This window comes from Danio rerio, chromosome 1, assembly GCF_049306965.1.
Source record: "Danio rerio strain Tuebingen ecotype United States chromosome 1, GRCz12tu, whole genome shotgun sequence".
Taxonomy (NCBI): Eukaryota; Metazoa; Chordata; class Actinopteri; order Cypriniformes; family Danionidae; genus Danio; species Danio rerio.
In genome coordinates this window covers 23863700-23877896 of record NC_133176.1, presented here as the reverse complement: position 1 = coordinate 23877896, position 14197 = coordinate 23863700, and the positions used below count along the sequence as shown (strand labels likewise).

Sequence of the window (14197 nt, the reverse complement as noted above, 5' to 3'; positions counted from 1 at the left end):
AAGCTATCTGATCCAGCCAAGGCTCGAACCAGTAACCTTCTTGCTGTGAGGCGATCGGGATACCCACTGCGCCACCGCATCGCCCTAATTAATTATTTATTATTATTTAAAATGTTTAGGTTTAGTTTAACTGTTTAAATATTATCATTCGTTCATTAATTAATTAATTTTCTTTTCAGCTTAGTCACTTTATTAATCTGGGGTCGCCACAGCTAATTGTACCACCAACTTATCCAGCATATGTTCTACGCAGAGTATGCCCTTCCAGCCAATAGTATCTGGATGCAGCCTTTATGATGCAAGCTAAGATTGCATCACTCAGCGATGCAATCTAAGACACAATGCACTCAATGGAGTGAGTGACCTCACTGTGATGGGTAGGGTTAGGGGCAGGGTTAAGTGAGTGCATTAAAAAGCATTGGATGCAGCTCAGATTGCACTGCCCCAGGTCTACATCCAGACCCCTCTCCTTCCAGCTGCAACACATCTCTGGGAAACATCTATACACACTAATTCACTACGGACAATTCACCCTACACAATTCATCTGCACCACATTTCTTTGGACTGTGGGAAAAACCGGAGCACCCGGAGGAAGCCCAAGCTATGCAGGGAGAACATGCAAACTCCACACAGAAATCCCGACTGACCCAGCCAAGGCTCGAACCAGCTACTGTCATGATTGCCAGTGACCACCTGAGGGCGCTGTAGTTCAACGGACACTGAGTATGAACTACAGCGCCCAAAAACTACATTTCCATACATTCTTTCACGCACACACCCGGTCTGTCATCTACACTGATTTGCAATCACAGCTGTCTCTGTTTCCCCGTTGATTACCTGGACTATATTCAACCATTCCACCTCTGTTTGTTAGTTGGTCGTTGTCGTTCCTGTTGGTATGTTTCCTGGTTCCAGATTATATCCTGTTCTTGTGCTAAAGTCTAGTTCTAGTTTAGTCTGTTTGAGTTCCTAGTTTGTTTGTTTATTCCTAGTTTGTTTGTTTATTTTGTTACTTTGTTACTTTGATTTTTGGATTTTTGTCACTGTTGCTGCACTCACACATTAAAACATTTGCACTTGGATTCTTCACCCGTTTTTGTTCCTGTTTTGGTCACCCTAACGTGACAGCTACCTTCTTGCTGTGAGGTGACAGCACTACCTGCGCCACTGTGTCACCCAATATTATCATTAATACTTAAAAACATTTTATAAAGTTTTATATAAATACAAAAGACTTTTGATGCAAAAACCTTTAATCAGTGTGAATTTTTCTTCTAAAATAAGCCTGTGAATAAGTTGTATACAATTTATTGCAGCTGTTACAAATCAAGTTACTCTGTCAGGCAATCCAATTAATTAATCTTGGTTTGATGGTTGTCAGGATATTGGTATATACTTGCCTGAATGCACTCAGTAAAGTACTGCCACCAGTAAAGTTTGGTGGAGGTGGGATTATGGTGTGGGTTTGTTTTTGAAGGTTGGGCCTTATTTATTTTTTTGGAAAAGCATATAATGTATATGCATATTTTTATTCAGTTAGTTGTATGCATGTACATTTTCTTTAGATTTTATCATTTAAATTTTTTTTTTATATATACCTCCTAGTGCTCCTTTGCCATCACCTGGGAATCCCAGAACCATAGTTGTTTATTCAGTTTTATTAAAATAACTCCCTCTGTTCATAGCTGTATAAAGTCCTAGAAGGAGAATGGTAAATGTGCCCCACACTGCAATTTCCAAAAGAGACATCTTTGTACATTAATCAGGAAGCTCATTGACAGAGAGACTATACAAATAGAAAGCTAAGATGGGTTTCTTTCAGCATGAGTAGCCATAGATGCCTTGAAAGAGTTAAACTGAATTTAAGATCAACTGCAATAGAACTGTTTATGTCAACTCTAGTTATTAGTTTCATTGTTTCACCTCTGAATGCAGTATGGTATACTAGACTCATGATTACAAAATAAAATGTTGTTTAAAGCTAAAGACATAACATAATTAGCAATGCTGAAAATGAGAATGTGTTACTTTTTAGGATAGATTTGTAAAAATTCAGTCAAAAAGTTTAGCTCACCTGTGAAGTTTTAATTCTTTTTTAATATTTTCCATATTTTGTTTAACATAGGACAGATTAATTAAAAAAAAATAATAATAATAATAATAATTTTTAAATATATATTTTTTATTTATTTATTTTGCAAGATAGTTTTCAGTTTAAGGTGCCATTTAAATACTTAACTTGGTCAATTAGTTGGGCAGGTTTGGTTAATCATTTTCACAATCCATTTTCACAATATTTCTTATAATATTTTGTTCTTCAGCAGAATGTCTTGTTTGTTTTAGTTTGGCTGAAATAAAAGCAATTTATTGAAACATACTAATCACCCAGACTTATGAATGGTTATTATTATGTAATAGTTATGTATGATCCACACTGTTAAGAATATCCAGTAGGTTCTTCATTGTCATGGTCTCAGTTTGCGCATGTAACCACGGTGAACTGTGTGGGAATGAGAAACTGTGCCAGAAAAAAATGACACTTTGGGAATTCCTCTGCTTATTTGCTTAGTTAATCAGTCCAATCCCCCCTGATAGTCTTTCTGTGGGGCCAAAAAATGTGTCGGCCTTTAAAATGGTCTTAACTTATCTCTTATTAGCAGCTCCCCTGGCTCCTGATATTGTATATAAAAGCAAGTCATTCAAAGGTCGGTCTTTGAGGAGAGTTTAGCTCTGACTTGTTTCAACGCACCTGCCAGGAAGTTTCTAGTACATCTAGTAAGAGCTTGGTTAGCTGGTTCAGGTGTGTTTGATTAGGGTTGGAGCTAAAGTCTTCAGGATACTGGCCCTCCAGGACCAGGTTTGGACACCCCTGCTTTAGGGGAAAGTAAACTATTGTTGCGAACAAGAATATCCACTCACCTTACTGACAAATGCCTTTATTTACCAAGCTGAGTTATTAAAAAATTGATTCAACTAAAATATTGATTCAACTCGACAAAACAGACAGAGATACATTTTCGTGTTGTATTTTGAAACTATAATAAATATAAAAACAGGCAGAAAATAATATTAACCTCTCCATAAGCATATGCATTTTTGAAATTTATTTTGGTGTTCTTTCAATCCAGAAAAATGACAATAAGACCTTAGTGATATGACAAAATGCTTAATTGTGGATTAAACACATTCTTTGCACTCTACACATGTTTGTTGCCTCATTACAAAAATATACGGCTAATTTCACAATATGAATGAATAATTAATAAAAACGAATACATTTAAACAGAAGCTGTGGCTCCTTAGGGTTGCCCTGAATAAATTTATGATCTGTATTTTTACATTTTGCGTTCTGATGCACATAAATAAACTATGCAAATAATGCATAAAAAATAAACTGCTGTGTCTACCGTTTTCAAAATGAGAGTCTCACATACTGTACATAGTTGGTTTAAAATAAACTTAGATAAATGTGATAATTGGAAAAAATATATTATAACTGTTGTAATCTCAAACATTGTGGACAATCAAACACCCTGTGACATGGATATTTTTACAAATTTATTAATGTTCAATTAGTTTCTAGAAAGCTTTGAGGTTACTGGTGTGCAGAAGTGTTTAGTGTTCATTCTTTGGATGCTGACATGTTTATTGACAACAACATGTGTTGCTTCAGTCAATGAGCAACAACTGTGCTAATGGTAGTTCTGACATCTCTGATGTTTCTCTTTTCTTACCCAGTCCAAGTTACATATACTGTAAAAGCATCATTACAGCAGTTTGAACTGGAATAGTTGAAAGGATATTCTTGTTGTTTAAATTATTCTCAAGATATTTTAAATGTAATTTGGTTTCATTAATTGGAAATGTATTCACTCTTTGGTTGCATTTGTCTACAGTAAAATAAATCCATCTTTTAAATGTGTAAATAATTTGTCATAATTATATTAAGTTACACCAATGTTTTAGTAACTCTACCAAAAGAATTACATTGTTTAAGTACAACATATTAATTCTACAGTACTTTAATGTAAACAAGACTCTACAAAGTCACTTAAAAAGAGTTCCTCTTGAAATATCTATATCATGTGTTTTTTTTTCTTTGTTGCCCTTTTATTTAGACTTGTGTGAAATTGATTATCTCTGTTCAGTCAGTTGCTAACTGAACTACAGTATATCAGAAGCCAGAAATAAAACTATTTAGTGGTAAATTGATAACACTGTTGATCTTTCTTGGTCAAAAAGAAATGAAATGTGGTGAAATCTGAGCTGACATTTTTATGAATGACCCAAATGTCTTTGATCATTTAAAGCTGAAGGTTCTTGAGCTCATAAAAACACACGCAGACTCTGAAATAGATCGATGCAAGCAGAAGCTTTAAAGCCCAAGAGGTTTACCATGAGATCTGTATTGTAATGGTGATTGTCATATTGTGAAACTGCTTTAAGGTTACATTGCTCCTATTCATTGGGTGTCATAGCTGGGCTTATCTCAACTGCTCCAAAAGGCAAAGCCAGCACGTATTTGTGTGAGAACGAGAGATATAAAAAGAGCGAATGGTACACACAAAAAAAAGAATAAAAGTCTTTGTTCATAGAAAGGGTTGGGATTATAAAACTGAAAGGAGATTTGTCCAATTTGAAGTAATCCTTCATTTTGTCCTCATTTGATACTGAATCTATTTTATCTCTTCTCTTTCTCTGCCATAGGATGAAAAAAATCAGGTATTAATAACCAACGCCTGGCTACAGCTGGTGAGTTTCTATTTATACTTGTATAATGTACATGTATGTGCAGGCCTATTGTATGTAAATCCGTTTATATGGTCACTTGACTGTCATTTACTGTCATTTTGTTAAGAATGTTATGTTAGTTCATGCAGATTACATAATTCACTGTAGTTCCCAGCTAAAATCAACAATGATGGCAGTGAAACAGAAGCATTATTTATTCCTTTTCAGACTAATTAAATTTATAGAGGCATTTTATCAATTAATAAATAAATAAATAATTATTTATGCACAGCTAGCATTCTGTAACCACGACTGGGGTAGAGTGACAGGAGACCACAGGAGGTAAGATCCACTATGCAATTTATTCAAACGTCAGGCAAGGAATGGTCATCAGGTGCAAACAGGTATATACAGACAGTCCAGAATCATAAATGTAAAACAGGCTAAAGGTCGAAAGGCAGGCGGCTAAACAGGAAAACAAGGGTACAAGGCTAGGATCGAAACAAGGAGAAACAAGACAGGGAAACGCGTTGTAATGTTACTAGGAAAACAAGACTCGGCAAACTGGTAGCGTGAGAGAGTGGCTTATGAATGGGATGTAATCAGTCTGTGAACAAGGCTCAGCTGGTGATCCAATCAGGAAACATGAGAGAGCAGGCGTGCGTGTTTGGGAGCAGTGCATGTATGAAAATGTAGTCCTGGGAAATGCGGAAATGTAGTTCTGAGTTCGTGTGAGAACCAGCAATCCTCTGGGGAGCGATCGCTGGTTGTGACATAGCCCCCCCTCTAGGAGTGGATTCCAGACACTCCACTACTGTTCAGGTGGGAGGCGGAGCGGAACAGGGGGAGGGATAGAGGGCCAGGACCATGCAGCTGGGGCGTACCTGGGGCGTGGAGCTGCGGAGGGCCTGGAGACTGGAGCTGCGGAAAACCCGGAGAGTGGAGCTGCAGTGGTCCTGGATCGCGTGGCAGCGAAGGACTTGGAGTATGGCAAGGAGCCGGCAGGGCTGGAGGCCCGCAGGGAGCCCGCAGGGCGAGGAGCCTGGATGACGCCGGCTGGGTGAGCTGTCTGGATGGCGCCGACAGGGCGAGGAGCTGTGGCCGTTCGGGAAGCTCAGACAGCGGCGGACACTCGGGAAGCTCAGGCGGCGACCACTCGGGAAGCTCAGGTGGCGGCTGCCACTCGTGAAGCTCAGGTGACGGCGGCGACCACTCGGGAAGCTCAGGCGGTGGCGGCGACTCCTCGGGAAGCTCAGGCGGCGGTGGCGCTGGCTGAGGCGCTGGTTGCGGCGTCGGCTCTGGCGCTGGCTGCTGCTTCGGCTCTGGCTGAGGAGTTGGCTGCGGCGTCGGCTCTGGCTGCGGCGTCGGTTCTGGCTGAGACGCTGGCTGCGAGGTCGGCTCTGGCTGAGGTGTTGGCTGCGACGTCGGCTCTGGCTGAGGTGTTGGCTGCGACGTCTGCTCTGACTGAGGCACTGGCTGCGACGTCGGCTCTGACTGAGGTGCTGGCTGTGACGTCGGCTCTGGCTGAGGCGCTGGCAGCGACGTCGGCTCTTGCAGCGGCGGTGGCAGCTCTGGCGGTGGCAGTGACTCTGGCAGCTCTAGAGGATCTGGCAGTACTGGACGGTCTGGCAGCTCTGGAGGATCTGGCAGCACTGGCGGGTCTGGCAGCTCTGGAGGATCTGGCAGCATTGGAGGGAATGGCAGCTCTGGAGATGGCCTTTCAGGAGCAAGAACAGACTTGGGACTGGAAGCCATCTTGTGAGCTGGCTGTGGAGAGCGGGTCGCAAGCCCCGTTGCCAGCGGGTCTTGCTCTCTATAGCCCCCCCCCCAAAAGATTATTTGGACTTTCGTCCACCCCTCCTATGGTGAAGGAGGATCCACTCATTTGAAGTGCCAAATCGATAAATTGTGCTAGTGTCCAGTGGGGATTGTGCTGTGGCATCATGGAATACAATGGCTCAGAAAGTCCTCCATGAAAAAATATTCTGAGACATACCTCATCCAGGGTGGTACGGTGGGCCAGATTAATAAAGTCCTCCACATAATCTTCAATTGGCCTGGCATCCTGACGGAGGCGCATGAATTGAATACCTGCTGGATCCATGTCTTGGCCGAGTCTTCTGTAACCACGACTGGGGTGGAGTGACAGGAGACCACAGGAGGTAAGATCCACTATGCAGTTTATTCAAACGTCAGGCAAGCAATGGTCATCAGGTGCAAACAGGTATATACAGGCAGTCCAGAATCATAAACGTAAAACAGGCTAAAGGTCAAAAGGCAGGCGGCTAAACAGGAAAACAAGGGTACAAGGCTCGAAACAAGGAGAAACAAGACAGGGAAACGCGTTGTAATGTTACTAGGAAAACAAGACTTGGCAAACTGGTAGCGTGAGAGAGTGGCTTATGAATGGGATGTAATCAGTCTGTGAACAAGGCTCAGCTGGTGATGCAATCAGGAAACATGAGAGAGCAGGCGTGCGTGTTTGAGAGCAGTGCATGTATGAAAATGTAGTCCTGGGAAATGCGGAAATGTAGTTCTGAGTTCGTGTGAGAACCAGCGATCCTCTGGGGAGCGATCGCTGGTTGTGACACATACTAGCGCCATATGACATCAAAACCATGTTTTCTGAGAAGGTCGGTAGAGTTTGTGACAATAATGGTTAAGTTTATCGGGATGATTAGGAAGTTTTACTTGACATTTGAATAGATTGTTGTTTAACATTTGCATTGAACAGTTTTACACTGTAGTTACAGTACATACATCACATTCTTTTATTGAATCCCCTTACTGGAACTGTATGATTTTAAGCACCTTTAATGTACATTACTGAGTGGTGATTTTAAGGATTAAGACTGGATGCAGGGTGTTGTTGTTTTTAAGCATTATGTGAGGCTTAGTGCTCAAATTAGAATTTTTTTCTCAGATCTGATTTTTTGTTTTTTGTATTTTATTTTTTGGCATTGCTGTTTAGAACAACTACACTGTAAACCCAGCTGTTGTCATTACTAAAGATATTAAGTCAATATAACTTGACATTACTTAAAATACCAAGTTTTGGTATCAAAACTTCTAGAGGTATGTTTAACTTTTAATCAATGTTTTATTTTTTCTTAACTTAACATTTTCATTTTTTTTAAACAGTTCACCATCACATCTGTTTTAAATGATTGCTTGCGCTTAAAATTCTGCCTTGCCAACTGTGCTGATTGATCGATATATGTTATATGACACAAGGTGGTCATTTTGCTTGTGATACTGAATTTTGCTGAAGCACAGCAAAACAGAGGCGCTACCTGAACCCGTCTGATAAAAAAAGAACAGTTAAATTAGTAAGTAGATATTTGCTTATGTACATTTTTCTTAATTGATATACATGCAAGGTTGACACAGTGGTGCAGTGTGAGCACTGTCGCCTCACAGCAACAAGGTCGCTGGCTTAACTCCCAGCTTGGTCAGTTGTCATTTCTGTGTGGAGTTTGCATGTTCTCCTTGTGTTGGCGTGGGTTTGTTGATTTCCCATTAATCACTTTCCACAAATCATTTGAGTAGTCTCAACTTATTAGGGTTTAGAGTGCATACACAGAATAAACTTTCTTCTTATGTAAACTATTTGTATACGGATGTGAATAAAGCATGTTGGTAATTTATTTTTTATTTTTTTAATATCATTGCAGTGTCTGCAAACACAAGTCATTTATGTTACGACTGTAAATTGTTAAATTTACAACTTTAAACTGTTGTTTTGCTATAATGTGTATTTTAATGGGTGAAACCTAAAATAAGTGTTATGCAATTGAAAAGACTGTTAAGTTGTGATCTATGACAAGCTATATTTTCTATGGCTCAGTGTCAGCCCTCTTGGGAAAGCAGCTTTGAATTTAGGAGCTGATCGTGTGGTGCACTGAACATTTTAATCACACCACTGTGTACTTTCATTTGTCTAGACTTCTGCAATTCAATTTATGCAAGTACTGGTCAATCCTATTTAAATCACTTACAAGTAATAATAAATTCAGCTGCTAGAATTCTTTCTGTAGGCCAGTGGGATATGTTAAAAGGGCTACTTTTATGTCTATATGGATGCAAAAAATGGAAGAAAAGCTAGTGGAAATTTGGCAGGAGCACCTTTGTCTGTTTGACGTGTCATCTTAGCAATACCACAACTGTGTTGATAAAAATAAAAATTGAAATTGCTTGTTCCCTTCAGAACTTCATTACTGGCACATGAACTTGAGCACAATTTGACCATATTTGCCTGCAATGTGAACGTATTCAACTGCTCGGGTCATTTAAATTGTAGACCATGCTAATACTTATTCAAACAGATAAATATTAAACTCCCCACAATCCACACCCTAATTGCACATAGTTCATTTAAAATACCATGGGAAATTGTGATGTACATTTGGAGTCTGATCAGTCTAAAAAAAATAAATTTCCAAAATGAATTGTAAACACACAATGCATTAATTTACAAGTAAAAATCATAAATATTTTGACCAAATAAATTAGATTTGTGTATTTTTAAATCATGTTTTGAATTTACGAACTGGATTTGTATATTTATAAATTGTATTTTGAACTTCGAAATTAGATTTGTGTATTTTTGAATCCTGTTTTGAACCTACAAATTACAGTTGTGTATTTATGAATCATATTTTGAATTTACGAATTGGATCTTTGTTTTTATAAATTGTATTTTTAATTTACGAATTCAATTTACATATTTTTAAATCGTGTTTCGAACTTACGAATTAGATTTGCATATTTATAAATCTTTTGAATTTACGAATTGAATTAGCATATTTTTAAATCATGTTTTGAATTTAAAAAAATTAATTTGCATTCTTTTAACTCCTGTTTTGAATTTACAGTTTGAATTTGCATATTTTGGAATTGTGTTTTAAGCCTATGAGTTAGATTTGTGTATATGATTCGTATTTTGAACTTATGAATCGAATTTGCATATTTATGAATCGTGTTTTGAATTAAGAAATTGAATTTGCATATTTTTAAATTATGTTTTGAACCTATGAGTTAGATTTGTGTAGTTATGAATCATAATTTGAATATACAAATTGAATTTGCGTATTTAATTATCGTGTTTTGAATTTATAAATTTAATTTGTGTATTTTTGAATTATGTTTTGAACCTATGAGTTAGATTTGTGTATTTATGAATCATATTTTGAATTAGCGAATTGGATTTGTATATTTGTGAACCGGGTTTTTAATTGTGTCGTGGATTTATGAATGTTATTTTGAAAATGTATCATTCTTGAGACTGATCTGACTTCATATGTATATTCTTGGAAAAATAAATAAATACTAGAATCAAGGAGTTTGAAGGAATCCAGTAACTGATATAGATATATGCTTCATTTAGAATATCCTTTGTACTTTGTAACTGCAGATCTTTTATCGTACTCAAGTAGGCTGAAGTATTAAAAAGTATAATAGTGACCCCCTTTAACTGATATGCAGGTCCATTTCCATGCATTTCTCTCTTTTTAATCTCCCCACACCCCTACTACCTTTTTGCAAGTCTAAAAGCAATTTGGCTTGTTTAAGCATGACAGTCCCAGTGCTCCTGTCTTGCTCGGTTACGCTGCTCAGTGGCACGTCTACCTCAAATGCTCATTGTTTAGACATCACCCTGGAAAGCAAAAACAACAGCAGAATTATTTGAAATTTAAATGGCCTGTTGCAGTCGCACAGCTCGCAGGTGACGCTAACAATAGTTTCAGATCTCAGAGAGACAAGATAACGACATTTCAATGGTTTCTCAGTCTAATGTCACGCCCCATGGTCACATCAGGCAGATTTACAACTAAAAATAACAGCTTGGAGTGGAGCAGGAGCAGCTCCAAGTCTGAGAGCTTGACTTAAAATTGGATTTCTGACTTGATAACTTACATTGAGCTGTTTGCATTAAGGAACGTTTCGTTCAAGGGTGCCATTCTCTGGTGCAACTCTTCAGGCTACACTCTTTATATTCTGTCTCATCTTAAACGATAAAATGGTGTTCTCAGCGAAACAGTATTATATTGCAGAATTTGAATTAACATCATAAAAAGCATATGAATATAGCCATGAGGTTGCTAATCTGTTTTCAGTGCCCAAGTGCTTTAAGATGAGCCGTGGCATGATAGTCCAGTTCTGCATTCAAAACTCATCTCGCTATTATATACAGTATGTGATTGAAAGCTTCCATGCTGAGAAGCATTACAAACCTAATTGCTAAAATGCGGAGGCCCACTAAAGGTGCAAAACATAAGCACATTAAATATATTTGGTAATCAGCTTAAAAGCAGGCAAGTGTGAAATTTCGTAAAAAGGCATGTTTGTAAATGTGTGTACATTCAATAAATGCACCAACCGGCTGGTGCCAACAGTGAGCTTCAGCTGTTAAAAGGTGTGTCTATCTGTCTAAAACATTCCTCGGCTTTAATTCACCTTTATTGACCTCATCAGCCATAATGCATGAGTTTAGCCAACTGAGCACTTAACCATGAAATTAAGCTGGATAAGAAATTTTCCACAATGGGACTTCTGTAATTTTGAACTCAACATTGAGACCGGTCTGGAAACTGATCTTACACAGATGATGACCCACAGATTCACTTCTGTTACTCTTTGACATTGTAATGTATTGTAAAGTGTTAAAAGAGTTCTGTTATGCTTTTTTCAAAGTTTGGCGATAATCTTTCAACTTTGGTGCATAAAAAATCTGGAAGGCTACAAAGCTTAAAGTTCACATCATTTCCTGTTTTTAATTTTAGATATTTTGATCTTTTTTAACTTTTATGCAATTATTATTCATCTTTCAAAGCTCAAAGTTCACTCTGTTTTTTTCAGATATAGTGTTTTCACAAATTGCTCATCCACAGAATATGCAAAAAGGAGACAGGAGTTGTCCTGTCCTGTAAGCAGATTTGTACCTGTCCTTTAAGCAGACAGAGCTGATATTCACCTGTCAATGACAGGGGCAAATGGCATCATTTAACTCAGGTGGGCACTAAACCATGACTGTTACAGATGGTGCAGTGGATGAGGGCACAGCTCGGTGGAGTAATTCAGAAGCTTTATGTCTTTTGAGCCTATGGGACAAAGAGGCAGTTCAGGCAAAAATGGAAATAATAATTTGGTCCTATCCCAGCAAGCATTTTTTTGTTTTTAAAAGATTTAAATAGATGTCTAATAGACCTCTAAACATAGTCGTCTTGGCTAAAACAAGGCCAAATTTGGGCTGTCAGTGAAAATCTAATAGATCTCTAAGAATAGGCCAAAACTAGACTAGTCATCAAACTACAAAACTACACAGCTTAAGTCTAAAAAGGGTAAAAGTCTAATCTGTCTAATTGGCGACTAGTCTAGTTTTGGGCTATTCTTAGACGTCTATTCGATTTTCACTGACAGCCCAAGTTTAGCCTTGTTTTAGTCAAACTGTCTATGTTTAGATGTCTATTAGATGTCTACTGAACACACAATTGTTTGCTAGGTTGCTGCCATTGATTATCAGTCAGTTTCAAAAACTGTAGTGTAAATGTGGCCTGTCACACACAAATAACCCTGAATGGCATATAATAATAAATGTAGACGAGTATCATCCATTTCATAACCTTTTTTAGGTGTTCATGTTCAAGAAGTGTCTCTCACATACTTTGAATACTCTGATGCAACCATGTTCTCTTTTCACCATTCCAGACATACTTCTATAAGCTGTATATTTCAATGGTGGTCAACTTGTAGAGTGGGCTCATAGTTAAGTTTATCTTCATTCATTTAGCAGTCACTTTCATCCAGGAAGAGGAAGGCATCAAGAGATTCATTTGATCAGAATCCACACTTAGTGCTGCAAAGCTTCTGATTTTGATAGAAAAATACAATCTAGAGTAGATAAGGATTATTATTTTTAAATTAAGTGCTCGTGGAAAAGATGTGCTTTTAGCTGGCAAGGATTTAGCGATTCTGTATGAGATTGAACAGACAAAAATATTTTGTAATTTGGAGCCTCTTTGAAGACATAGTATCATTGCATACTTTATGTAGCGAATTAGCTCAAAGTGAATCGAAGATTAATTTGAATAGGGCTTTAAAGGAATCGACTCTTTAAATCCGAACAAACAAATCTTCCAGCGATCATTCAGTTGACTTTAATTACTGCTATTGCTATCAAAACTAAAAACCCATTCATGTTTAAGCAGGGTAGCAAGATCGAAGTTTAAGACATTAGATTCATAAACACGCACAGGCACCGTTCTTTATACAAAATTAAACTTCATTGACGAATCTAACAGAAACTAACACCTTGCACGAACACACATTCAAGTGTAGAGAAGAGTAAAGCAAGAAAAATAAGAGTCTGAGAGAGTGTTATGATGGAAAAACCTCAGATTTTGTAGGACCAAACCAAGCGAACCAAAAATAATCAATTTAACCCGTCTATGGTCTCTTTAGTGTTACATTTATTTTACACCAGTTCAGTGGTAGTCTGAAAGTGTTACTTGTGTTCCTTTTGTGATGTGAAAAACTCTCTCTGTTGAGCATGTGGTTAGCGAGTCATCAGTTCTTTGTCCTAGTGAGGCTTGGAGTGGGGTGGAATCAGTTGTTTCAAGTTCTGAAGCAGCATATGGGCTAGTTGTTTTTATAAAGATGGTTTTGTACCTACCCTCAGGAGCCGAGTTGACCAATGAGAAGTTAACTACCTCGAGGCACGTTTCATAGTCTTTGTTCCAATGCAGGGTGATTTACATAGGCATTCTGGTTGTAAACTGATGCAGAAATGTTAAAAGCTTCTTATAATGTTAATATGTTGCACACGACACGTATTAACATAAAATGTGAACAATCATTCAGTACACTAAATTAGCTTTGCAGGGACATCAAGCATGAATCATCCCTGACCTTTTTTAGCTGTGGTAGAGTTAAACATTGATAGCAGAAGTATTAAAATCCTAATATTTATATATGAGACTTGTTGCAAAAACATCTCATTACACATAAAGAGAATAAAAGTTTACATCAAAAGCATCAGTCTTAAACAAGTAGCTTATAGAAGTTTTCTTTGTGTTCAGTTCTGATCATTCCTTTGTGTCATGAATTCCTTGAAATCAAATTACAACTGATCATCCAGTCTTTTCTTGGGTAGGAGAAGTTGATGATGTATTTGTTAAATAAAAGCAGAATAATCATGTGTCTGATTGGCCATAAATGTTATATTATTATCAAGAATATTATAAGAACTCAGATAAACCATATGTTGTCATGTGTTCATTAGTCTTGTTAAACAAATGAATTAAGTTTAAGCTTCTATTTATCCTATGCTATAAGAATTTCCTGCAGACTGGTATTTCCTAGGTTCTTCAGGGCATATCCGGTTGTTTTTTGCGACTAGCCCTAGTATAAAAAAAAAGAAAGGTGTGACATCAAGTGGTGCTCGCTGCAGAGCCATTTGAGGAGAG

At 37.8% G+C, this 14197-nt stretch overlaps 1 protein-coding gene across 1 annotated transcript in view; it reads left to right on the top strand.

Annotated features, from left to right (window-relative positions):
- The window catches only part of chrna8 (cholinergic receptor, nicotinic, alpha 8), a 135256-nt gene that overhangs the window by 61372 nt on the left and 59687 nt on the right, over positions 1–14197 (top strand). The window contains exon 3 of the mRNA XM_021473897.3: positions 4710–4754. Within this exon, the coding sequence (XP_021329572.1) occupies positions 4710–4754 (45 nt within the window). The remainder of the gene's footprint in view (positions 1–4709; positions 4755–14197) is intronic.